The 24,782-nt window shown below is 34.8% G+C and overlaps 1 protein-coding gene across 1 annotated transcript; it reads right to left on the bottom strand.

The window, feature by feature from the left end:
• Positions 1 to 6,965: 6,965 nt before the first annotated feature.
• On the bottom strand, positions 6,966 to 12,896 carry LOC113085976 (D(4) dopamine receptor-like). Its single transcript, XM_026255311.1, has 5 exons — positions 12,657 to 12,896; positions 11,113 to 11,225; positions 9,363 to 9,907; positions 7,275 to 7,408; positions 6,966 to 7,076 (listed from the first exon to the last, which is right to left on the bottom strand). Exons 1-5 carry the CDS (start codon positions 12,885 to 12,887, stop codon positions 6,966 to 6,968), a joined length of 1,134 nt encoding a protein of 377 aa, XP_026111096.1. The 5' UTR covers positions 12,888 to 12,896.
• Positions 12,897 to 24,782: the final 11,886 nt, after the last annotated feature.

Raw genomic sequence — 24,782 nt, 5'->3', positions numbered from 1 at the left:
TCAGATCGGGACTTCGGAGCCTTTTCGCGACTCGGTTGATTCAGATCGGCACTTCGGAGCCTGTTCGCGACTCAGTTGATTCAGATCGGCACTTCGGAGTCTGTTCGCGACTCGGTTGATTCAGATCGGCACTTCGGAGTCTGTTCGCGACTCGGTTGATTCAGATCGGAACATCGGAGTCTGTTCGCGACTCGGTTGATTCAGATCGGAACTTCGGAGTCTGTTGGCGACTCGGTTGAATCAGATCGGCACTTCGGAGCCTGTTCGTGACTCCGTTGATTCAGATCGGCACTTCGGAGCCTGTTCGCGACTCGGTTGATTCAGATCGGCACCTCGGAGCCTGTTCGCGACTCTGTTGATTCAGATCGAGACTCCGGAGACTGTTTGTAATTTTTTTTTTTTAATTAAAATCTTTACATTGAAGCAGGAAATGTTTGTCAAACAGTTCATTAGTGATAAATGAATATTTGGACCTGAGGCTTTTTTTAACCTGTCGATTTGATTTTTTTTTTATGATTTCAATTACTTTTGGAAGTCAAGGCTTCTTGTACCTCAGTTGCATGTGTTGTGTTTTATGAATTGTGCATGGATTTATCAACTGAGAAATAAAGTTGAACAGAAATTATTATGAACTCTTAAAGATGATGATGAAAAGAAAAGGTACTATTGCATATAAAATTATAAGTAAGTATGAACTAACTTGCGCAATACAGTAAATATTCTTACTCTACCCTAAATAAGTGAAAATGTTTGGCTCAGTTTACAGAAAAGTGTACGTTACACATCCTTTCATTATGATGCAACATTGTTTCCTCCTTAGATGAGTATTTAACATCTTTATTATTATGGGGATTAGTGTGTAGGTGCTACACACACACACACACACACACACACTCGCACACACACACACACAAACTGGTCAGAGTTTTGGATCAGAATTATTTTTTATGTTTGTTTGTTTTTACAGGAGTTTCTTTTACTCATCAAAAATACAAGATTTAAAAAAATATATTATTATGAAGTAAAAAAATATTTTTCTATTTTAATATACATTAAAATCTATTTTATTTCTGTGATTTTCAGCATCATTACTCCATTACTGATTTATTATCAGAGTTGTGCTGCTGAACTATGATACTTCTTTCAGGATTATTTGATGAATGAAATGTTAAAAAGAAGAGCATTTATTTAAAATAGAAGTCTTTTCTAACAATAAACACTAGAGTTCAAAAGTTTATAACTCTTTTAGAATGTATTAAATTGATAAGAAGTGTATCAAAGATGAATATTGTAAGAAGAGATTTATATTTTGAATAAACGCTGTTCTTTAAAAAAAATTATACATCGAAGAATCCTGAAAAAGGTATCGCAGGTTCCAAAATAATATTTGGCATCACAACTATTATTAATTCTAATAATAAATCTTCATATTTTAATGATTTCTGAAGATCATGTGACACTGAAGACTGGAGGAATGATGGTGAAAATACAGCTCCACATCACAGAAATGAATGATATTTTAAAGGATATTAAAATAGAAACTATTATTTTATATATTTTATTTTGATAAGTTTGAATTATTACTGATTTTTGACTGTAGCATCACTACCAATAGCCGCGTGTCGACAGCACTACTTGTATTGTCGAATACAACCTTTTTTTGTTTCAAACTGTTCATTGAACAATAATAAATGAAGTACCTGAAGCTGACAATGAAGTAAATGTATAATAATTTCCACAGATGATTGATTTAGCGCTGTAAACGCGCGTGTGAGGGGCGGAGACGCGCCGCAGAGCGTCAGACGCGCGTGAGGACCAAACACAGCAGAACGGAAACTTCACTCCTCTTATTATTTCTTTTTTACTATAGCGATTTATTTTTAGATACGTGGTCTGAGTCTTTCATAGAGTTGTTTTATAAACGCAGTAACTTTGAAATCAGCTCTGAAAGTTCCTGTAAGTGTTTAAAAACTAATTATGATTTAATAACGTGTTAAATTAATGAATTAATTTGGTAAGAACGGTATTCTACATTTTTTTACATAGAGGTTATTAATATAGGCTGAAATATAGTGTTTTGTTTATAGTATAAAGGTGATCTTATGGTGTATTGCTCGTTAAAAGTTAGGCTGTTAATATAATATAGAGGAAGATCAATCTTAATTATTTTTACTATATTAAAATGCATTTATTTTTTACATTCGTTAGTCAAAGTTTTCAGATCGGGACTTCGGAGCCTGTTCGCGATTCGGTTGATTCAGATCGGGACTTCGGAGCCTGTTCGTGACTCGGTTGATTCAGATCGACACTTCGGAGCATGTTCGCGACCCGGTTGATTCAGATCGGCACTTCTGAGTCTGTTCGCGACTCCGTTGATTCAGATCGGCACTTCTGAGTCAGTTCGCGACTCCGTTGATTCAGATCGGTACTTCGGAGTCTGTTCGTGACTCCTTTGATTCAGATCGGCACTTCGGAGTCTGTTCGCGACTCCGTTGATTCAGATCGGTACTTCAGAGTCTGTTCGCGACTCCGTTGATTCAGATCGGCACTTCGGAGTCTGTTCGCGACTCGGTTGATTCAGATCGACACTTCTGAGTCTGTTCGCGACTCGGTTGATTCAGATCTGCACTTCTGAGTCTGTTCGCGACTCAGTTGATTCAAATCGGTACTTCGGAGTCTGTTCGCGACTCCGTTGATTCAGATCGGCACTTCGGAGTCTGTTCGCGACTTCGTTGATTGAGATCGACACTTCGGAGTCTATTCGCGACTCAGTTGATTCAGATCGGCACTTCTGAGTCTGTTCGCGACTCCGTTGATTCAGAAAAGCACTTCGGAGTCTGTTCGCGACTCGTTTGATTCAGATCGGCACCTCGGAGTCTGTTCACGACTCAATTGATTCAAATTTATCCACTGAGAAAGTTGAACAGAAATGATCATGAACTCTTAAAGATGATGATGAAAAGAAAAGGTAATATTGCATATAAAATTATATCCTCCTATATAAATTATATTCCTCCTCATATGAGTATTTAACATGTTTATTATTGTGCGCCATTTTCGCCATTATAGACAGAATGTGGGCATTAATTGAATGGACAGAAATGGATGCGTGTCTGGAGATTGTAAAGAGAAAAGACATTCTTCAGTCTGTAGTTCATGAGGAGGATGTTGTTGATGTAAAGTATGAGGATGAAAGCTCTCATGCACTTCTTCTCAAGATGAATGGTGAGATTGGTGAATGAGTGAATGCATGCATGTTTGATTTTCTTCTGGTTGAACTCTTCATTTGAAACAATAAACCTTTCCTGTACAGAAAATAAGGACAAGCTGCTGAAGCGTCTAAATCAGATGGAGTCAGAGAGAAGGCAAAAAGAGGAGTGCAAGCTGCCTGAGAAGACAGCAATAAAAAGGAAAATAATATTCAGTCCAGAAAACACCCCATCATCAAGTCCAGATCAAGTCCAGATCAAGAGATTTAAAGAAGTCAAATCTAACTTCCTGATCAATTATATCAACAACAACAACAAAACATAGCTACAGTTTTCCTGTGTTTTAATGTTTTTACTCCACAGTAGTTTTTATATATAGTAGTAGGCAGGGACGTGCACAGACATTTTGAGGGGCAGGGGCTCAAGTGAAATAAAGGGCACTTCTCATAATTACGTATTTTTTTTTCTTTTTTTAAAACAAAAAAGTATATATATTAACGCAACACTGACTTCCTTTAAAAAAAAATTATTTAAAAAGTTAATTAATTTTATCTTCCTCAAACTCTAATTTTCAAAAGATGTCTACAAAATAATCAGTTCACACAGAAACCATGGTCTCCTTAGTATTCACTAGGTTTATAGAGCAGCAAAGGAAACCATCCCACAATGTGCATGTTTTGAAAACATTTTCTATGCTATTAGATTCAAGTATATATTTAGAATAACCAAAATAACTGCATCAAGCAGAGGGGTGTGTTTTACTAATAATTTGTTTATTTTTTTGCACAAGGCACTACATCATTTTAATTATTTTGGTGTTATCAGAACACATAACACTTTTAAATCAACACAAATATTCACTCTAAACTGAAGAGGGTTGTTGCTGCTATTTTGTTAACTTTACTGAAAAAATAACTGCAAAAATGATTGAAAAAATACAGCAACTTAATAAAATTCTTACAAAAAAAGGGTCTTCTACTTCAAAATAAAATCTGTTACTTCCATTCCCTGGTTGTCTCTCCTTCCTCTCTTACAGCGGTAACCATGCATTTAGCGATTTGCTACTCTTGGCGGTTTCCTGGCGCTCCTTCTCCTTCCTTTTCTGTATCCTCTCTTTTTTTGTCATTATGCTGCCCGCCTGGCCCTGCACTGCAAGCATGATTAAAATTAATTGTTTAAATACTTTTTGTTTCACAAGCAAAATAACTTTTTAGCTTCACACAACTAAGCATCAGAATACTGAATTGCCTTAATGTCTTAATCAAATACATTAATATTATTATTGCTATGCATGTACACATACACAATAACTGGTGGCTGACAAGGACTTAGTTTCACATTTGAGGGAGGACTGTATCATCACCATCATCAAATAAAACCTTCAAAATCCACATTTAGATGGAGTTTGTTTTAAACCTACACTCAAAAAATATTCTGTGGCTTAGTAAATATTTAACTTAATTAACTTAATAAAATCTCTGAAAATCTTACTTGATTGTTTGAATTAAATTTACCAAAATAATTGAGTAAAATTTAAATAAAATTAAATAAAAGCCAATGTCATGTATGTATTTGTGGTTGTATGGAATAGAGGAGGAAAAGTTGAGAGGAAATAAAAAAAAAGTTCATAAATAAAAAGTTAATTTATAAATTGTTATTTTTAATGTTTAATGTTAACTTATTTCTACTCAGTTTTATTTATTAATGTACAGATGCAGATGTACTACATTTTTTAGAGTGTAGCCTATCCTCCATCTGTTGGCATCTGTAGATTTCTTCTAGATTCACCAATTTAGATTTCTAAATTTCAGGGGGAAAGACTCTTGATGTAAGTTATTAACTAACTGGGGACGTTCTTATTTTATTAACTTATATTATTACATGGCTTGGTTGATCTCCAATGTAGAATGCGGTCTGTTATTTCTTGATAACAGACCGCTGTGCGGAGTATAACAGACCGTTGCCATGAAAAACAGAGCGTTGCTATGGACAGGATTCTAACCGTAGAGACGGAGCGTATTATTTTCTTTAGCGGAAGCAATACAATCGGGTTTAAATCAATAAACTCCCTTTTAATATTTTGTGTCAAATTATTTATTTATTTGGTCGGTAGCCATGTAATAAGCAGGAGGATAATGTATAGCGATTATCCCTTACACAGCTCTAGTCTAGTAGCTCTGAGTCTGAGTAGGGGGTTGATAAGAAGAAACATCTGAGATAATGTTTATGTGTAAATACTCAACTGAGACTTCCTGAGCATTGATGGAGTGTCTAGAGGCTCTCTTTAGCTCCATATGCTGCATTTAAGCCTATGTTGTAGTTATTCTGGGACTGCTTGATGTCTTTTAGCTGTCTCAGGAGATGGTGGACAGGTCTCTGTATTTGCATGACGAGAGAGTGGGTGGAATGAAGCTGGACAGACTGTGGTTTCTGAGCATAATAAGTTTTGACATGTCTCATTTTAAAAGCATCAGGAGATACATCCGCCCCCCTGATCCACAGAAGGACACATGTAACCATCTCTGCTTGACCTTGATCTCACCCTTAGCTTTACTTTTAAGGAAATTACATTTGAAATAAAATAAGGTTAAAATAAGGTTATAATTATATATATATATATAAAAACTAAATATCAAGTAGCTTATTGAATTAAACGTGACATTTTTAAGTAAAAAGAAAAAATACTTTTTGTTTGTAAAATGTACTTAACTGATACTATCTTTATTTACAAGTTCAAAACATCACTTTTTACAGTGCAGCATATATTGTAATACAGTATGCTGATGGCCCCTCAAGCTGATCTATTCTTTGATCAACTCTTACTTTTTAATTAATCAAAAGCAGCAAGCATTCCATTGACAAAGTGGGCTCAGCAGTGAAATCAATAACTCAACTAAATATTAGTTTCTAAATATTGCATTCTAACACCGTTCACTGAAATCAAACCACTCACTTCCAGTGTAAGCGGGTTCACTCAGCTTTTAATGAACACAGTGTGACCCGAAGAGAACAAATAGCACGAAAGGCATGAAAACAATCACCAGCGAACGTCTAACCTACATTTACCTAACAAGTTACTTATATTAATAAGTTCTTCAGAATCATACAGAAAGTTTTTGATTGCATCGATTCACTTTTGATCTTCACATTGGAGATTCTTTGATGCACAAACACAAACAGAAGGAAATGTTTCTATTGTTCGTTTAAGCATAAACTGCTATTTTTGATTCAGTAACAACACCTCAAAAACAAGATCTTTCTGATTTGTTGGGCATGTCACATTCTCTATGTATTTTTGCATTGTTTCTTCATCGCATGTAAACATCGTACAGCACTCTGGTCCATGAACAGATTTTTAAAGTACATGCATTTGAATTACATGCATGTGTTTTATGATCATAACAATTTAAGTAGCACTAGTTTTATTAACTATTTACATGGAAATTATGTTTGTTTATTAAGAATCACTATTACTTACGCAAAAAAACATAACAGTACACAAATTATTTTAAGAATCATTTCATGAAACGATAGTTTACATAAGAATGATTTTACAAACATTTTATGCAAATTCGTGAATGAATGAAGCAAATTCATTGCAGCTCTCAAAATGTAAACATACCAAATTAAATCATGAAGTAAAAACATAAAGGCAGCAATAACCAAACTTCATTTTTGTTTCATACAACATGCTGTATTTACATGTATGCATTATTTGTCTGGTTTATTTATACTTTTGGGTAGGCTATGTTTTGTTCATAAACTGTTAGCAAAGAGCTTGCAGCAGTTGGGCAGAGTTGGCAGGAACTTCCGGAAGAACTTCCTGAACTCTGTGTTGAAGATGGTGTAGATCAGTGGTTCCCAAACCTGTCCTGGCGTACCCCCAACACTGCACGTTTTCTTTGTCTCCCTAATTAAACACATCTGATTCAACTCATCAGCTCATTATCACATGGGTTAATGAGCTGATGAGTTGAATCAGATGTGTTTAATTAGGGAGACAAAGAAAACGTGCAGTGTTGGGGGTACGCCAGGACAGGTTTGGGAACCACTGGTGTAGATGACAGGGTTGAGGGCGCTGTTGACGTAGCCTAGCCAGGTCACGATGCTAGTGACGCTGCTGGGGATGTAGCAGTCTTCACAGAGAGCCCTCATCGTGTGCACTACGAAGAACGGCGTCCAGCAGAACAGGAAGGCACCTGGAGATGACACGTCAACGTTTTTTCAAACGACACGTAATTTACACAAACTGCTCTACAGTAAAGTGCACTACACTTTAAAGACCATGAGCATTTAAAGTGGCAGTCGACAAAACTGCAGCACACTTAATAGTAAATTCAACATAGTTGTCGGATGGTGCAGACACTCATGTTCTTTGCAATATAAGAAAAAAAAAGGTTATTTTAAGAACTGTTCACTGAAAGGTTCTTTGGAGAACCAAAAATGGTTCTTCTACAGCATGGCTGCAAAATCCTTTCTTAATGTGAAGATTTTTTTTTAATTGCACTATAAAGAACCTTTTGTGAAACACTCTTTAAAATAAAGTTCCTTCACTACCATTCATGGTTTAATGAAAATCCTTCAGCATCCATTGAACCTTTCATTTACAAAAGGCTCTTAACAGTGGAAAAAGGTTGTTCAGATTATTAAAATGTTCTTCACATTAAGAAAAAAAGGTTCTTTTATGAACTGCTGACTTAAGGGTTCTTTAGATAACCAGAAATGGTTCTTCAATGGCATTGTTGTGGGAAAAAAAAAACAACCTTTTAGAACCTTGGATGTAGGTTAATGTTCTTAATGGAATGCCAATAAAGAACCTTAAGAGTGTAGAATTTTTAAGGAGTCAGTGGGGTTCAGTGTACTTTGGCCTTTATGCTATTTACTTTTGCAAACAAATAAATGTCATGTTATATATTCAACTTTTTTTTTGAGATTGAGCTTTTGAACTTGACTGTCAATGTGTACTGTGGAAATCCTGACCCCTCCCTCTCTCTCTCTCTCTCTCTCATCTGTTCTCAGGTTGACAAGGGGTGAAATGATTGGCAGGTACTGTCAGTACTGTACAGATCACATCAGTGGCACATCTATCAGGAACCTGTGAAGAGGATAAGTGCATGTCTCAGTGTGACGGCTGCCCCAGCTCTGCCTGCTGGTCTAGAGCCAGGCTTACATCATAATCTGATTGGAGGACTGGTGACGAATGATTAGCCAATGAGGCTCGAAGGAGTTCCTCATTTCAGCACACAGAAAGAGTGTTTGTAATCGCTCCTCTAAGCCAGGTACAAATTTTTTTTCATCTCTTGTTTTTTAACTCGGATGGAGATCAGAGAGAGCAGAGGTATAAATATGCATCTGCAGTTTTGTTGTGGTGCATTTTATGGTTGAATCAAAGCTACTAGAAAAGAAATTAGTTTCCCTTAATACATTTTACTTTTAGGCAAAAATGTTTCTTTGCTACTTTAGTGATTAATTACCTGTCATTTTTTCATTAATAAAAATAAATGTTTAAGAATGTCACGTTAATTGTCTCCTTCAAACAAACTAAAAAACTATGAATTTCAAAGTATATAATATATAACTAATTATATAATACATATATACTCAAATTAGACGATAATATGTCTTATAGGGTCAGAATGTTGGTTGCACTCTGTTAAATGTGTATTTGAATAATAAATGACCCATCAATTAATCAGATTTTTTTTTTGAAAAAGCATGTACATTTTCTCCTAAAACCTGCATAATAAAAAAAAATTATTTCTACTTTTTTTAATATATAAAAATTAAATTATACATTTTCTAATTTTCTAAATAATCATTTATTTATATGGGAAGAATATTGGTTGGGCCCTATTAAGCAGCAATTTAAAAAATAAACAATCCATCAATTAATTAAATACAATCATCTTTTTTTATATATATACATAACATTTTGTAAATGTACTGAAAAACATGTCGTGGTATTTTCTCTTTATAATTTGATTTATAAGGGAAAGTGAATAGTTTCGGTGCTGGCCTCCATTTCTTTCTTCATAATAGTTTTTTACCATTTTTTAAATGGCCCTGAGATGTGACCGAATATTTGCAGCTCATCTGTAGTCTCTCATCAGATCTAGAGTATAACAGGACATGATGTATTTCATGTCTTCTTACCTACTACAACAGGAAGCACCCTCATTGCTCTCCTCTCCCTCCCATTTATTTTGGCTCTCTTCTTTTGCCGGTTCTGGTTTGGATGTTCATGGTAGCTCCCACCGGGATAGGCGAGCATGCACACGGGCTCCTGCTCCAGCTCCTCTAAGGTAATGTCAGACAGATCTTTCCTGATGACGGGCGGCAGGCCGGACAGCGGCTGCAGGGACGAGGCGGCCTCCTGAAGCTTTCGGCAGGCCTTCATGCTGCTCCTCAGCGTGGCTTTCCGTGCCTCCTCCCAATTCCTCAGGCCGCGAAACATCCCGCAGTACAGCAGGAGCATGATGGGGCACGGCATGAAAAACGAACAGACGGAGGAATACACCACGTAGTTGTTGTCCTCCAGCTTGCATTCGCTGTGGTCCCGGTTGGGGACCTTGTTGACTCCGAACATCACTGGGGAGGCCACGGCCGAGGCCAGGATCCATGTGGCAGAAAGCAGGACAATCTGTCGCTGATCCACGTGTTTGCGGTTGTAATTAAGAGGGATGGAGACAGCGATGAACCTGGAGCCAGCCGTATCAGGTATTACAAGACAATCCATGCAAAGCTAGTAAAGGGGTAAATCCTAGCTGTGTAAAATCAGTGTACTGCATGAATTTACATGTATCCATCCTTATCCAGATTTCCATGCGTTCAAGAATCAGAGCTTTAAGGCCTGTTTTACACATTTGATGTCTTCCACACAACACTATCCTTAAAATAAAGTGATTTCCGGATTACCATGGTGAGTTTTGTTCTTTGATAATGACTGGAAATAAAAACATGTTTATTAGAAGCAGTAGAAAGTTATTTAGAAGTAGAAACTACTGTACATTGGCATGAAATCTAATTTACATAAGGTTGGGAACAGGGTTATTAAAGATAACTAAAACTATACAAAACATGTATTCATTACTTAAAATAAATAAACGTTCAATAAAATAGAATACAAAAAGTTATATTTTTATAAGCATTTTTCATTTCATCTTTTCATTTAGTTTAACTTGTGATATACTAAAATAACTAAAACTGAAATAGAAATAAAAACTATACAGACTTATTATTATTTTAAAATAATAACAATTATAATAATGACAAAAACACTAAACTGCCAAATGAAATTATTGAAATCTAACTAAAATGAAAATGGAAAAATAATAACAATGTAATATATATATATAAACTATACCTTTTTTATATTATTATTATTTTCAAATTTGTGTTATTTCATACTTTTGATGATGAGTTTGATAAAAAAAAAATGTGTCTAAATAAAAAGTGTTGTTTTTGTCCAGCCAGTTTTATTTTAGCATCATTGATATATTATTTATTTATTTATTTATTAATATATTTTATTTTTATTTTAGTTGAAGTTTTCATAATTTATTAATTAAATAATTAATACATTGCTGTTATTATTAAGTGTGCCTGTTCTTAATAATATTTAGTTTTAAGTATTTTAATATTTCAATTAGATAAAAAAGAGAAATTATACCTAACTAAAATAAGTTTAAACTTTTATTTTTAATTAATTTTTCTTTTATTCTTATTTTTATTTATTATTTAAGTATTTGTTTTAAGCAGGCATGTACTTTTACCATTTTTAAGTAAAGGGTTTTTATTAATTTTTAATTAATTAATTAATTAAAATCATTATTATTTTACTTTTTTGGTACTAATCCTGTGTCCCAAAGACACAATGTGTGCATCAGGTTGAAGTCAGACCCACCTGTCTATGCTGATGGCACAGAGGTTAAATATAGATGCGGTGCACAGCATGACATCCATGGTCATCAGTCCATCACAGAGGGTCATACTGAGTGACCAAACCCCATCCTGGAACTGAGAAGAGAGAAAATCATCATCTTTTACTCTTCACCCATCTGTTGCTTCTCTCTCATTTTTTCCAGTCACCCCTTTCTCATTGCTCTCCGACCGCTTTCAGCTTCTCCTTTAACTTTGTGTTCTTAGAGCCACAGTGGAGCGACCGTGAAACCTTCATTTCCTTATTATCAGCTTGGTGTTGTCACAACAAACAATCCAAACACACACACACACACACACGTCTCATGCTCCGGGGCTGATGGTAATTTAGTGGCTGATATGCATCCCGCAGTCTAAAAAAAGAAATAAAACAGCAGAGAGGAGGATTTAATGGCATTTTAATTATTGGCCAGGAGAAAAGGACAGATTCTTAATTGCTTTTTTGGTAAGACAATGCACATTGTGTGATGTGTGTTTATGACGCCCGGATCTGGCAGAGACAGACAGCTTCAGCAGGAGGAGGCCGAATTAATGCATGTCTGCACATTTTTTTCATGCAAGGCAATATAGTTGTTTACCAGATTGGGTAAGAATTTAATTACAACCAAGTTAATGGATTACATTACTGTTACCATGAAAACTGTAGTTAATGGCAAGCTTTAGTTATTGTTGAAACAATGTTAACATATATATTTAAATAATTAAATTTTTCATATGATGTGTCTGCGTGTATATATGATAAATATTTAAATAACTTTATTTAAATTTATTTAATGATTTTATATTTTGTAAATATTAATTGTATTTGTATATACACACAAACACAAATATATATATATATATATATATATATATATTTAAATAATTTCCTAGTGTATAATTTATAAATTTATATTAATAAATTTAAATATTTTAATAATTAAATATTACATATGCACACACACACACGCACAGACACCCACTCAAAATTTATTAATTTATATGTATTAATTAATATTATTTTCCTCAAGTTTGTTTGCTGTTTTTTTATTTTTATCAAGAAACAATAGTGTTAACAATAAAAGATAAATATACAGTATGTTCTCTTATTCTGTTATTGTTCTGTTAGATTGCAATATTCATATTTTTAATATTATAATATTAATATATATATAGAGAGAGAGAGAGAGAGCTACATACAAGCACAAGCGCGCACAAACTCAAAATTTAATATTTAAATATATTTTATCATTCAGAAAATATTACATATGATCAAAACGACATGTAAATAATTTATTAGCATTTTTCAGTATTGCATAAAATCACGTTATTAGCCTTCATATAGTTGACGTGCGAAAACCATCATGAAAGTGTTAAAAACTTACAGAGGTAGGCAGGTTTTACCTCGTCGTTTAAGATGATCAGCAGATAAACCGGCTTAGCAAGGTTATAAAGTTGGTATCTGTTTGTTCCCTGGTCTCCTTAAACACTATATTAGACTAAATGTCAAACCCCTAGGTAATGACTGACCTCTGCATACACGAACAGAGGTAAGACCAGAACCGCCAGCAGCAGATCAGCAACAGCCAAGCTGAAGATGAAGTAGTTGGTTGTGGTTTTGAGCGCTTTCTCCGTGCACACGCTCACACGCACGAGCACGTTCCCGCAGATGATGATGATGATGATCAATAATATCCCGAAGACGAGCGCTGGGAAGTTACAGTTGGTGCTGTGGCTGGAGGTGTTGAGGTTGGCTGGCATGTCTTCCTCTAGAAGTCATCTGGGAATCCCTTGACGAACCCGAACCCGTTTCTTCTTCGCCATGATTCGCGCGTTTTTTCAAGACTCCGAAAGTTCCGCTTTGGATCTGCGTCCCGTTATATTCTGTCCTACTCACACTCACCGCTAAGATCATCACTAGTTTCGACGCGAATGTTTTCATTCAGGCTGATTTTCGAGCGCTTATTTCCATCCAGGACGCTGTTAATATCTGAGGCGTTTCATTGTATTACCCTGGGGTCAAAACGCTGTGTTTATCATAGCATCACTTTGTCAAAGTTAGTGAATATGGCTGGATAAAGCCAGAGACGAACAGTGCTGATAGTCTCGAGGGGTGGGACATTATCCACCACGACTGGATGAAGGATGCAGGTTTAAATCATATATTAAATCGCTTATATTAATTTTTACCCTGATAGTGCATCACTTAGACGTCTATTTGACGTCTGCATTTACATCTGCAAGACGTAAGTGTTTGCTCATCTGCAATACCTCTATAGGACATTAAGAAGATGTCTTTAAGATTATGAATGTACAGTGTATTGTTATCTTAAATACGTCTATCAGATCTATTCCAGATGAAGAGATCTTTAAGAGACATCTCTAAGATGTACATGTGCTATCTACTGATTTTCAGGGAGGTTTACTGTTAACCAGATAGCACACATATGTCTGCAAGATGTCTGTTAAACATCACTTCATCTGGAAAACATTTGCTGTGTACAAACATCTGATAGACGTCTTTAAAATATCAGTTTTACATTCATTCTTAATCATAGACATCTTCTATACGTCTTCTCGACATCTGATTGGAAACGTCCTATTGACGTATTGCAGATTAGCAAACATTCTTAATGCAATTGTTGTACGTGAGCGTGAAAAAACATGCATTTTACCGATTGAGGAAACGTTCATGACTGTTTTACTCTTTCCTATGCACCTACCTAGCCAATATGAGTTTACAGAAACAACGTGTATAAATATACTTGGATCAGGCTGGTTTTAGAAGTTTTGGCCACTTCTTTAGATCATTTTAGATAGTTTTGCATGCCACACAGCAGAATACAAATGTCATGCCAGGAGTTAATGTGTGTTCCTCACAAAACAGGGCTTGAACAATGGTTTATGTGTTTGTCCTGTGTCAAATGGTCCATTAAACATCTGTCAAAACAAATTAGTGCTGCTTTCGTTCGGGCCGCTGAATCTCACACAGTCGCTATCGTGTCTCTTTTGTGTCTGAGATCCATTCATTAGCCACAGTGGCTCATGCACACCAATTAACAGTGTTTTGGATACAATGATAAAGGCAATTCAGACATTATAATAGTAGTATATAATAATAAACACACTGATTTAATTTTAATAGTTTTAATAAACGTAAATGAAAATACGCAATATTTTTTTCTAGTTTTTATTACAATTGGCATGCCTCTATAATGAAATGAAATGGCTAAATTATGTTAAGTGCTTTCATCTGCCGATATTGTCAGCGATAGTCGTCTGATAAGCAACCAGTGAGAGTGTTGTGTCATAACCTGTTTTGCCATGGATTATCTGTGTAGGTTTCAACTGCATTATGATAAATCTTTGAGAAATGCTTTGACCTTTCCACATTGTAAAGACGAATGCAGGAACGTTGACATTTTACACATAAAAGTCCTGCTGTTTTTAGAGTAAAACTCATTAAACCAATACATTTAGTAATAATATGACATGTTTACTGATTGAAATATTGAAGATGCATGGATTTGTTGTCTTGGTTTTATTTTGTGGATATCTGCACCTGTGACCTGTTTTTCTGAGTGATTTATTGTGATTGTTCATTTCTGAGGTACTCGTAAGTGCATTGGAGGAGACTGAGCGAACTTTCAGACAGCAATATACATCAAACTGGTTAGATGCACAACTAAAACATATTTTTTTACATGAACGTTCTGGTTGCAAAACAAGCATTTCTGGACAGCATCTGTGATGTGCTAGTCTTTCTAGGTTTGACCATTTAATTTATATTTAAAATAAAATTGTATATAAAAAGAAAATGTATTTTAAAATTGACCTTTTTAGCTGCGTCTATTAATTAGTTGGTTAAATTATAATTTAGTTTTTTTTTCAAACATACTTTTTTTACATACTGAGGTACACATGGAAATAATTTTGTCACATCTGAGCTCCATTAGAGAATACTTGATTAATAATTTGCAGTTCATGGAAGTAAATCAGTCGTGTTTGTGTCCTGATTACAGTATCGATCCAGTCAGGGATCTTTACCAAAGACTCATATTTTCACTCATATCTTATCTTTTTCACTCTAGACTGGATAAAAGTAAACACCTTTATTAATCAATGTGTTTGACGTTTTCATTTACATCTGTGCATGTTGTTGCAGCATAAATTGCCGTGTTTTTATTAAGTGACCTATAAAACGATTTTTTATCACTTGTGTGTCTCATCATCAATGCAATCTCATTTTATCATTAATGTCAGATTAAACCTTAAATAGTATTCAGATAAAAACACTTACGATCACCATAAAACATTATTAAATCTTATTTGTATTAAAGTGTCAATTTACGGTTATGTGTAAGGTTCGGTTATAGTGAAGGAGAAATAATATTAAATCTAAATGTCAGAGGAGAACTGAAAAAAAAGTAAAATTGAAGTAAAAGCACAAAAATAATGCATATATATTATAATAGCCCCATTTTACGCCAAAAAGGGTTTTTTCTCCTTATATAGAACCGTTTGGCATAAAGGGTTCTTTGCAGTTGAGTAAAGAACCCTAGGGTTCTATATAGAACCCCAAATAACTTTTATTTCTAAGAGTGTGCAGGCTTATGGGATAGGAAAAAAGCTTATTAACTTGAAAATAGCCTAAAATTAGTATCTTCTTTTTTCTTTTTGCAGTTTTAAAGGCTTTTTTTTTTGGTGCAGATTCATTTATCACTGTTAATGTTGCTGATATTAATACAATATTTATCTTATAGTTTGTTTCATGTGTTAGTATAGTAATTGATGTTGTTGTTTATGCATTAAAAAAATATCACAATCACCTTTGCGGTAGTGTATTAAACAATATTCCATATCGTTAGGCCTATGCAGATTGTACACACTTAAAAATAAAAGATCCCAAAATAACCCTTCTAATTCCACAAAGAACTTTCTGTGAACAGTTTCATGAAGAACCTTTTGAGGAATGGAATGAATTCATGGATGTTAAAGGTTCTACATGGAATTATATGACAACGGAAGGGCATTATGGGTAAATGTTCATGTGGTGAGGTTGTTTGTTGCACACACATACAACAGCAGCTGATTGATCCGATAGTGGAAATGATTCATAAGAACATTGATTTTCAACTTCAGTGAATTAAAACGGTTATCTTCATCATAAATAAAGGGAAGCAGGCCTTGACCTTTTCAAAAGGGATCTCCTGAATATATTCAGTCACAATTTGTTGATGTTTTCCATCAGCAACAAAATACTACAGGATTTTGTAAATATTAAATTTTGTTTAGATTGGGTTGCCAATTCGTACGATCCCATTCATACATTTTTGTACGATCTGAATATGTCCCAGTGACCATCAAGTTTTGAGTTGGAGATTAATGCTTGCGCTTATTTCTAGAAATCTTAGGCTTTTGAATGAATCACATCATAAGTTCATATACAGTAAAATCACCTCCTCATAAAAACACAACTTATACTGTCTTCTGGCATCTTTAGCATCAGAATACATTTTTGAGTCATGTGGTCATCTGATTCTTATGAAAGCCTGCTTCCGCCACTGAAAAAAAGTACTTTTTATAATAATAATAATAATAGCTCCGAACTCCCAAACTGACTCAAATGATTCGCGAACCCTCTCCGAACTCCCAAACTGATTAAATTGATTCACGCTCTGAATTCATGAACTGACTCAAATGATTCATGTAATTTTTCTCGGAACTGCGAGATGTAAACTCAGCATTGTGATTTAAATGCGCAATTCTGAGAAAAAAAAGTCAGAAATGCAATTTAATATTTTGTAATTCTGAGCTTTTCTCGGAATTGCAAATTTATAACACACAATACTGATTTTATAACTCGCGATTGTGAGATAAAAAGTTGTGGTTACATTTTTTAACATTTTTCTTCAGTAATTTGTGTATGTTGTATCTCTAGATATACTGTATGGGGTGTTTACACAACACCATTTTCAGCTAAAAAAATATTGTATGCGTTTTGGCCGTTAATTTACATGACAATGCATTTTTGGGGCCTTAAATGCCAACTTTTAAAAACAGGTTGTAAGTTTTTGGAAACTATACAGTTTTATCGTCTCTGTCTAAACTATGAAGATACAAAGTTGTGAAAATTGTGACGTCATGCGTACACTGTAAAAAATGTACTGTAGAATTTACAGGATTTTACTGGCAAAAAAGTTGCCAATAAAATCCTGTAAAAATGATGTTAATTGTTGTAAAATGGATTACAGGATATTACTGCAAAGCAAATAACAGTTAATTGCTGTATGTGAAATACAGTAGTTTGTAGTATTTTTTACAGTAACATTGAATTTTACAAGTAGTTTATTTTACAGCAATATTTTGTAAATTCACTAAAGTACAGTATTTACCTGGCAAAAAAGTTGCCAATAAAATCCTGTAAATATATTTTACAGCATTTTTTTGTAATTTCATTAAATTACAGTATTTAGCTGGCAACAAAAGTTGCCAATAAAATCATGTAAATACCCCTAAATACAATATGATGTTGTAATAATTTAACAATGAAACTGCTTTAAAGAATAATTTTAACAGTAAACTATAAAATACTGATATAAATGCATTATCATGAGCTCTATCTTAATACATTTACAAATGAATGAAAACCAAGTCAATGATGATGCAAATAAGTATTTATTAAAACTGGCAGAAAGACATTGCAAGGCTTTTACTGGTAAAATACAATTTTCAGTCTTTCAACAGTTAAATCTAATCATAAAAATAGCATAGCATCACAAATAACTGTTTAAAAAAAGCCATATTCAGAGTAGAACATTAACTTTCTATAAAAATGAAGGTCAATCAACAGAATTTGTATAATTTTTTTAAACATTTAAAAAAAGAAAAAAAAAATGTTTTAAAGAAAATGATTCAAATAAAATGCTGGAATCAACATTAAATCACAAATTCTGTTGTTTGAGCTTATGTTCTATTAAATTAAGAATATTCCTGCAAAAGACAATTTAATAAATACATACTGAAAGTCCATCAACTTTCTGAGATGAGCACACACATGAGGGAGACTTTTCCACTTGTTTTGCCTCTATGTGTCCGTCTTGTATCCAGTGAGTGTTGTGATTCCAAGAAAACATCTGCACATAAAAACAAGCAAAAGCATCAGGATAAAGTTATGTATCAAATGAAACTAGCTCAATAAAATAAATGTCAAAATGCCACTTATACAAACAATCAGCATTTACCAGTACTTAAAAGGTTACTCCACCCCAAAATGAAAATCTTGCCATTAATCACTTATGTCCATGTCGTTCCAAACCCGTAAAAGCTTCGTTCGTCTTCGGAACACAATTTAAGATATTCTGGATGCAACTGGGAAGATTGTGACCGTCCCATAGACTCTCCAGTAAATACCACTGTCAAGGCCCAGAAAAGTAGAAAGACATCATCAGAATAGTCCATCAGTGGTTCAACAGTAACGTTATGAAGCGACGACAATACTTTTTGTATGCAAAGAAAACAAAAATAACGATTTATTCAACAATTCACCTCCTCTGCGTCAGTGTAGTGCCATTTTTGGAGAGTATCTGCTGGACACACACTACATAGCCTGTTCTGTGTCAGCTGGGTCACATGGACACGCTTTCTATGTTTATTTATGCTTTGATTTGAACGAAAACAGCGTATCCGTGTGGTGTGGCTGACATAATCAAAAATAACGTCTTTGTTGAATAAAGTTGTTCTTTTTGTTTTCTTTGCATAAAAAAAGTATTCTTGTAGCTTCGTGAAATTACAGTTGAACCACTGATGGCAGATGGACTATTCTGACAATCCTTTTCATACTTTTCTGGGCTTAGACATTGTTAATTGTTTGGCTGTCAGTGGGACAGACGCAAGCCTCCCGGTTCTCCTCTGAAATATCTAAAATTGTGTTCTGAAGATGAACATAGCTTTTACGGGTTTGGAACGACATTAACAGTTAACAGTGATGAATGACTACATTGAATAAGTAACCTTTTTCGCGAATGAAATTACTTAAGTAAAACTTGTTTACCTTTGAAAAAATTAATGTGTGCAAAAGATGCCTGCTCCCGGGACGCACAATGTTGAGGTATGAATTCACAACCATCTGACCCTCAAATAGTCAAAAGCCACTGGGTGGACCTGAAATGAATAAATATAAGCAATAATGTAACCTACAATGCAGTATTTCAATAAAAATGTAATCTAAATTACAAGTTTATAAAATTATTTAAATAATTAATATATTACCTAATAAAATCAGCTTCAGAGTCTTGAAGCATCGAACATTTCTCCACATCAGCTGATATTCTTTGCACCTAAAAGACATAAAGAAAATTATCTTGTGATTTCTTTAAAGCATTATGTACTGTAAATGAGACCAAAATTAACACCCCAAAAGGCATATATATTAGAATAAACAAACTATTATAAATTATATAATTTATAATTATAAATTGTAATATTACATTGTAGGACTGTACCACCAATCAAATTAAATAATTAACAGTGCAAAATTATATGAAATTTGAAAATACAATTAATAAATGTTGGAAAAATGCAATGCTGCTTATTAAACCTGAAACTAATCCGCCATTAGGTGGCAGTAAATAACTTAATGAGGGAATCAACTGAGTCATTCATTGAACCGATCCGTTCAAAAATATGAATCATTTAGCTCAAGTTTGGAGAGTTTTGATTTGAGAATGAGCAAAATAGTTTTGCTTTGGTCTTTGTTTGGAACTATATTCGTTGGTGAAATACAACAACAGTTAATATTGTGTCTAAAAAAGTAAGTAACTTGTGAACTAATTGTTTATTGAACTATGTATTTGCAATCGTGATACTCAGCAAAATAGCTCACTTGCTTCTTATATGTTATAAATAAACTCAACAGTTGAACATTTAACTTCATGTGTTTTCTGTGAGTTTATGTGTGCGGTTAAGCTTGTTTTGATGTTGAATGAAACGTTAATATAATCAGAATAATTCTCGCGTTTCGATGCTTCCTCAGTCTTTTTTTTTTTTTTTTTAATCAGGCAAACTTGTCCAGTCGGGCAAATAAAGATGTCTTTCATTTATTATAGTAAGGCGTCGAGTCAATATGGGATAGTTGAACACATATAAACGAATGAAATTTCAAATGTTGCTGTTCGTCAGTTATTTAGATAGATAGTAACGTTAGTTACTATGACAATCGTTCGCATTAGGTAAACACTACTTTTAAATGCTCTCAATAAGAACATTGTACTTCCAAAAATCGAACATTTGGCGCAACTATGCTATGATAGCAATTCCCAGTTTACTGCACAGAAGTTACCAAGGCCACTAAATGTCAGGATAGGAGGCTATTGTGACATGAAATCGCTTATAGATTAACTTAAATAAATATAAAGGGTTATATTTCTTAAGTATAATTAAGTGAACTTACCAGGAATTATGAATAAAGCCTCTTATCTTCAATCGTTCTCGAGCTGCTCCAGTCGGCTGGGTGTCTGAATTTGAATGATGCGCGCGCAATCCCATAATGCCACACTACAGTAAATTAGTGTAGGAAACACCTGCTTCTTGTAAATGAATTACAGTTGACGTGGAAATATACTGTTAACAACTGTAAAACCTTATTTGACCCATAATGCATTGCGAAATACAGCTGCATCTTGTAAAATGTTTATACAGTAAAATTCTGTAAAATTTTGCTGTAGAAACTACAGCAATTTTTTACAGTGTAACATGCATATTACCTGTTAAGTCTATAGGTTTATGCACAGCAGGTAGTGTTTCTTTACATCGCCATTTTTTAAGACTGTATAACTGGTCAAACTAGTTCTTAAGTCACAGTGGATGTTTATGCACTTGGTTCCTGAGAAAGAGTCTCAGCAAAGTCTCCATTTACTGTATATGAACTGAGCTCAGCTGCAGGAAATGCAAAGTGCATATTTCATAAAGACATCAGCCCAAAATTAAACTCAGTAATCATGCTGAAGTGCCACGGTATCCATCTCACAGACTCTAAATGTGTCCGTTCAAGCTAACCACAGATCAGTCATCAGCCAGCATGTCATTTACAGGGATACGTGGCAATTTCAATCATGCCGGTGTTATTTACAACACTCTTTCCCACTTCACTAAGCACTTTTTATCTCCTCTAATAGTGTATTATTACAAAATATGTCTAAAGATCCATAAAAGAGGTCATGGCAGCTGTCTCCATCCGCATCCTATCATTCTTCACAGAAACTAATGTGTTTAATAACTTCTGAGAGAGCTTCAGAGCTCATTATTCCCTCATAAAAAAACCCTGAACCTATAAACCATCAAATTAGAGTCAAAAATGATAGTCAAGAAAGCATACGGCCGTGATTCACTGCTGTTGGGGAGTTAAAGTCTAGTCTATAAAAAAGAAATTAGAGATTTATTCAAATCATCTGTTATTGTCTTCATTTACAACAAATGAGTGAAGGAGAGATAAAAAAGATGCATTTTTTGAATTTGCCTATTATTATACACTACACTACACTCTTAGAAAAAAGGGTTCATTGGGGTTCTAAATAGAACCATAGGGTTCTTTGCTCAACACCAAAGAACCTTTTATTTTAAAAAGGTTCTATAATGACAAGAAAGAACCCTTTTGGCACAAAGGTTCTTTAGGCTATTATTCATTCATATATTACATTATTCTTCAAAATGTAGTATTTGTAATTAAATTATTGTTTGTAGGAACTTAATATCACATTTTAATCATGCTGATTTTTGGAGAAAAACTGAAATGGCACTCTTCGTGTGATACTGATTAACTATAAAAATTATATAAATATATACATTTTCTAACCCCTATATCTTAAATTTTGTGATCTTTCACATGCATTCATAAATGCATTTGAATACATGGAATAATGCAGTGAAAGAACACACTCAAAATGCACACGTGCCACTCTGCTAGTATGACTTCATCATGTAGACACGTGCACTTTTTAGTCACGATTTGTTTAATATCTCAAATGATTCGCGAACCCACTCCGAACTCCCGAACTGATTCAAATGATTCGCGATCCCCAAACTGACTCAAATGATTCGCTAACCCGCTCCGAACTCCCGAACTCATTCAAATGATTTGCGATCCCCAAACTGACTCAAATGATTCGCGAACCCGCTCCGAACTCCCGAACTCATTCAAATGATTCGCGATCCCCAAACTGACTCAAATGATTCGCTAACCAGCTCCGAACTCCCGAACTCATTCAAATGATTTGCGATCCCCAAACTGACTCAAATGATTCGCGAACCCGCTCCGAACTCCCGAACTCATTCAAATGATTTGCGATCCCCAAACTGACTCAAATGATTCGCGAACCCGCTCCGAACTCCCGAACTCATTCAAATGATTTGCGATCCCCAAACTGACTCAAATGATTCGCGAACCCGCTCCGAACTCCCGAACTGAGTAAAATGATTCACGCTCCGAACTCCCGAACTGACTCAAATGATTCATGCTCCGAACTCCCAAACTGACTCAAATGATTCGCGAACCCGCTTTGAACTCCAGAACTGACTCAAATGATTTGCGAACCCACTCCGAACTCCCGAACTGATTCAAATGATTCGCGAACCCCAAACTGACTCAAATGATTCGCCAACCCGCTTTGAACTCCCAAACTGATTCAAATGATTCACGCTCCAAACTCCCGAACACACTCAAATGATACGCGAACCAAATCAAATGACACCGCCAGCGCTACTATTGGCTTAGTTCTTTAATTTCATAACTGAAATGAAGGTACGAAAAATATGTTGTTAACAAATAAAATATCAATATTTCCATTCCGAACTGCTTTCCACGTCGAAACATCCATGAACATAACCAGGTGAGTAGATCACTCTCTCACTATTTGATTGCTCTAGTCTTTATCGCGGATCATCATCATCATCATCATCATCATCATCATTATCAGTCAGAACACACCAGAACTCTTTGACCACAGCGGCTGTGCTTCAAAAGCTCTTGCAGCAGCTCAACACTGGTTTTCTCTGAGGTGGTCGGATCACATCAGATTGTTGTTAATCTAGCAGATAATGATTTATATCTACTCTTCCTCTCCCTGCAGTTTGGTAATATAAAGATTCCTCCTTTGAACTCCCACCTCTTCTTTATTGTTCTGGGTCTGAATTTGGGCTCCTGGGGTCTCAAAAAAGAAAATTTTCAATCTCCAAGGTGAACGTTATGACAACATGACATTACAGGTTTTATTGAGGGTCACGGGCAATACACAACCCCACTGTAAAGTTCAAGCTTATAAATGAAATGAGCTGCATGTTTTATTACTTATATGCCCTGCATATCCTAAATTGGCACAAAATATAACTTCAAAGCGATGTAATATATTCTGGTTTGGTTTACGTAAAAATTTAAATGGTTATCTATGCACCTTCATGTTAATGCTTTGTTTGTGTGTGTTGTAACAGGATAAATGTTAACATGTACACTCATAAACCATATTTGAGAGCTAAGGAGGAAAGCAATGTTTTTTTTAACAAGTAATGACTTATATTTTAGTTGCTTTCTAATGTACAGTTAAGACTTTGAATATAGTGCAAGTGAAATATAGATACTAAAACCACATTACTACAGAAATGTGCCAATTTTATTGATGGTTGCCTTCTATGCTAACTATCCTCAATCTTTATTCCCCAGCTGGGATCGTGTTTGGACCTTCATCCCATTGGCCACCATTGAAGTCCATTATATGGAGAAAAATCTTGGAATGCTTTCCTCAAAAACCTTAATTTCTTCGCAACTGAAGACAGAAAGACATAAACATGAGAGGTATTATTATAGCATCAACGATGCTGGATGATGTGTTTTGCACCAAAGTTGAATACTTGTTGTTAGGGGTTTGTTTAAATCCCATACTGTAAGTACAGTATAGCAATAGTGATGTTGTTGTCATGTGTGTTAGTTACCATAATAATGATCTTTACTACTGTTGTTCATTCACTAAAGCGTGTGTGTTTGTATGTCCACCCACAATCCTTTTCCTTCCTCAGATTTATTAGCGATCTTAACAATTCAAACAAGTGAGTAAACCAATTTCTTGCCCCCCTCAACCGGTTTAGCACCAATTAAGGAAGTCAACGCTGTTAGTCATACTTATCTTTATTAGCATTAGCGCACATGTGTGGTCATCACATCAAGTGTAAGAAAACCGTTGGCAAATAACTAATGAAAAAAGCAAATAGTCAGGGCAATAAAACTCATTTAAAATAGGTCTTTATTACATCACGGTGACAGCTTGAGATCAATGATTTCGGGGGTACAAAAAGGCTGGGAATAAAAATCAGACTAGAAGCACTGGAAGACTGCTAAAGTGCAACGAGAAGATCAAACTGAGGTGAGTTGAGTTTCTGAACGAGCTTCTGTCACGCATTTGATTGGGAGGAAAAATGGTTCGTCTTCTGCCACTAAGAAGTTCTCATTTTCATATTTTTAAGGTGTGGAAATGTCTGTTCTCACAAGTCTGACGCAAGTGTCCATCCTTGCGATATTTCTCATCCATTGTGCCTCCAGCCTTCCGGTTCTGGGCAGGTCGGCTCACGTTCAACCTAAGACAATAATTGAATTTTCAACCTCAGTCTGAT

Source organism: Carassius auratus, unplaced genomic scaffold (assembly GCF_003368295.1).
Source record: "Carassius auratus strain Wakin unplaced genomic scaffold, ASM336829v1 scaf_tig00042620, whole genome shotgun sequence".
NCBI classification, from domain to species: domain Eukaryota; kingdom Metazoa; phylum Chordata; class Actinopteri; order Cypriniformes; family Cyprinidae; genus Carassius; species Carassius auratus.
The sequence above is the reverse complement of the archived record's forward strand: the minus strand, read 5'-3'. Positions and strand labels throughout refer to the sequence as shown.

Coding starts and splice junctions, on each gene's coding strand:
- LOC113085976 (XM_026255311.1), bottom strand. CDS start 12,887: ATGCCAGCCAACCTCAACACCTCCAGCCACAGCACCAACTGTAACTTC. Junction 9,908..11,112: donor TGTGCCATCAGCATAGACAG/GTGGGTCTGACT, acceptor GGCTGGCTCCAG/GTTCATCGCTGTCTCCATCC. Junction 7,409..9,362: donor GGTGCTTCCTGTTGTAGTAG/GTAAGAAGACAT, acceptor TGTCATCTCCAG/GTGCCTTCCTGTTCTGCTGG.